Raw genomic sequence first — 2,917 nt, 5'->3', positions numbered from 1 at the left:
GAGAGAGAGAGAGAGAGAGAGAGAGAGAGAGAGAGAGGAGAGAGGGAGAGAGGGAGAGAGGGAGAGAGAGAGAGAGAGAGAGGGAGGAGGTACCACACTGCAGACGCGCAGAGACTGTCACTGCTTCATAGGCAGAGGACAGAGGCAGGAACAGTAACGTAGAGCAGCAGCACAAGAGAGAGAGAGAGAGAGAGAGAGAGCATGGAGGAGCAAGACTCTACCGTCCACCTGGAGCTCCATCCCTCTCAGTGACCACCACCTCCCCCTGGGAACGTCCTGCGAGAGAGTGGAGGAGAGAAGAGGAGGAGGAGCAGAGTGGAGGGAGAGAGGACGAGACAGCGAGGGAAAGTAGGAGTCACTTGCTCTGCCCTTCAGGAAAGGAAGCGCAGGTCCCTTATTACTCCAGTCGGGACAAATCTCTCTCTCTTACACACACACACACACACACACACACACACACACACACACACACACACACACACACACACACTTCACACTCTCACCTGTCTTTCGTGGACCTTTCTTCGCTTGGAGCTGTCTTTTCCTCCGGTGACCTTATGGGACTGTGTGGATTTACTTTGACCGTGCTGAGGACCATGGGGCTGGGGTGGAGGGGCGCAGGGACCCCCAGCGTAAGGACAGGGAGCAGCCCATACCTCTTGGTGACAATACTGTTGTTTTGTGCCATCTCTGGGGCTCACACACAAACAGCAACAGAGGACAACAACAAGTCTGTGTACTTCTGGGAAACAGGTACAGTGTTTTAACCCACTACTCTGAGAGCAGATGTACAGCTTTTGTGTTCTGAGTTGTAGCTGTTATTCCCTCATGATCAGTCTGAAGAAAAACTACAGTGTTGACATTCCAACTCAGTATTGGAGGTGTCCTAGGATGTGTGTGCGTGTATTCAGCTGCCAGTAGACTAGACAATGACACCTCGTTTAGCTTTTCGTAGAGCTTTTTTTCAAACGGCCACGTACAGTCGATTCTGTACCGGCGTTCTCTCTATTAACCTTTCGAAGATGAGACCAGGTCTCCAGGACAGGAATAAAGTACCACTGCAATTACATCGCTGTAGCATCGTTCTCACGCTCACGACTAGCACAGAGTTGTACTGAGTTACACTGTGGTGGTTGTCTCAAATCCTTGAAGCTTCTTTGATATCCACACCCTTATGCACTGTACATATTGGAGCAGTTGGTGTTGGAGGTATACTGTTACACTGTGAAAGATAGCACCAAAATCTAGACCCGAGAGGAGTTGATGACTTCTGCAAGTCCTGAGAGCATTGCATCTGACGCCTAGAGCTGGCATGATCCATTTTTTATGGATTTAATTAACGTATCTTGCTCTTCGGTAAGACTTTACTGTAGATGATTGAGATGTGTAGTTTCACTTTAATCTAGATGATTGGGCCGTGTTTGTTACGACAGTACATCACCGCTCAAGTGTACAGTACACGCTTCCAAAAGGCAACAGGGTGACATCTCTCTGGCATTCTCAATGGTGGCTGCAAAACATATCCACTGAGAAGATCTGGGTTAACAAGATTTAGCCCTGTGAGTACCTTTCTATTTATGTATTTGATCATTTATTCGTCTCTCCTTTTGAGCGGTAAATTCTCCTTTTCTCGTTTTATGAGGTGTTAGTTCACTCTTTACTCCCCCCAACTACCCCCCCCCCCCCAAACCCCCTCCTCCTCCATCCCACGTCAATTAAAGCATGATATCCCCACCCTCCTTCTGGAGATCCCAGCCCAGCGCCAGTCCCCCCCCAATCAATGGGATGTCTTCTCTCTTGCGCTCCTGCATTTTTAAAGAGGATGTCGCTGAGTAAGGAGATTAAAGGAGAAGGGATTTAACAGTAAAGATGGAGAGAGAGAGAGAGTGAGAGAGAGAGAGAGAGAGAGAGAGAGAGAGAGAGAGAGAGAGAGAGAGAGAGAGAGAGAGAGAGAGAGACGAGGATTCAGAGCATTGGCATAACTTAACCTACATCTAGCCTACTGTAGGTCATAGTGATTACACCCCTCTCCCACACTACCGCGCCCCTCTCCCACGCTACACATGCTAGCTGCCTAGAGAAGGTGCTTCAGATCAGTACTTTGAAATATAATCCAATGTTCAAGCAAAGGAGTTGGCTTGTTCTTTTTGACCTGAAAGTAGGTTATTGATTTTTAGTCTTCTTGTCTTCTGGTGAACTTTTCTTTGGTTCGGCCTAGCTGCTTGAGTATGGAAATCACATTTTCATTTTATTTTGGGGGATTTCAAGCATTTCTTTCATCAAAAGTGATTATGTTTGCGTAACATTTGCATATGTGGTGAATCCCATATAATGTGATGATGTTTGTGCACATTTTTGCAGAGTGCAGTGGAGGGAATATTCTTGTGGCAAACCAAGTGCTGCTCTGATGTTTGCATAATGATGAGTCTTGCTGAAATACAGCTCCTGTCTTCAAACTGTAGGGAATTGGCTTGCATTGCTTTTATTGGCTTCTATGCAAATATGAGTTATCTGCTTGGAGGTGAGAGAATTCAGTGATGTTTTCCTCTGGAGAATTCTATTTAAATAAGTAGAGACAACAGCTGCTGCCTTATACTCCATCATGCTGTTATTGAATGTTATTGATGATAACACGATGATGATGATGATGGTGATGATGATGATTAGTATAATGTTATTGAAGGTGATGATGGAAATTCTGATGATGTGCTGATTATGTATGAGGGTAGTGGTGTTAGGACTATTAGAAAGATGCATAGAGGGTCTGTGCCTTTGTCAGTCTTTACTTTTAAACATCTCTCTCTCTTATCCCCCAACAAATACACACACACACACACCACACACATATGCATGCACATGCACACGCACGCACACACACCACACACCACACATACACTATCTCTCTCTCTCTCCTCTC

At 46.1% G+C, this 2,917-nt stretch overlaps 1 protein-coding gene across 1 annotated transcript in view; it reads left to right on the top strand.

Annotated features, from left to right (window-relative positions):
- Positions 1–596: 596 nt before the first annotated feature.
- thsd7ab (thrombospondin, type I, domain containing 7Ab) overlaps positions 597–2,917 on the top strand; it is a gene marked incomplete at both ends in the record, with an annotated part of 102,487 nt that continues 100,166 nt past the window's right edge. Inside the window, one exon of the mRNA XM_080540081.1 lies at positions 597–753. Coding sequence (XP_080396207.1) covers positions 597–753 — 157 coding nt within the window. The remainder of the gene's footprint in view (positions 754–2,917) is intronic.

Source organism: Nansenia antarctica (genome assembly GCF_963989245.1).
Source record: "Nansenia antarctica genome assembly, chromosome: 10".
In the NCBI taxonomy this organism is placed as follows: Eukaryota; Metazoa; Chordata; class Actinopteri; order Argentiniformes; family Microstomatidae; genus Nansenia; species Nansenia antarctica.
This window is presented reverse-complemented; position numbering and strand designations above follow the sequence as displayed.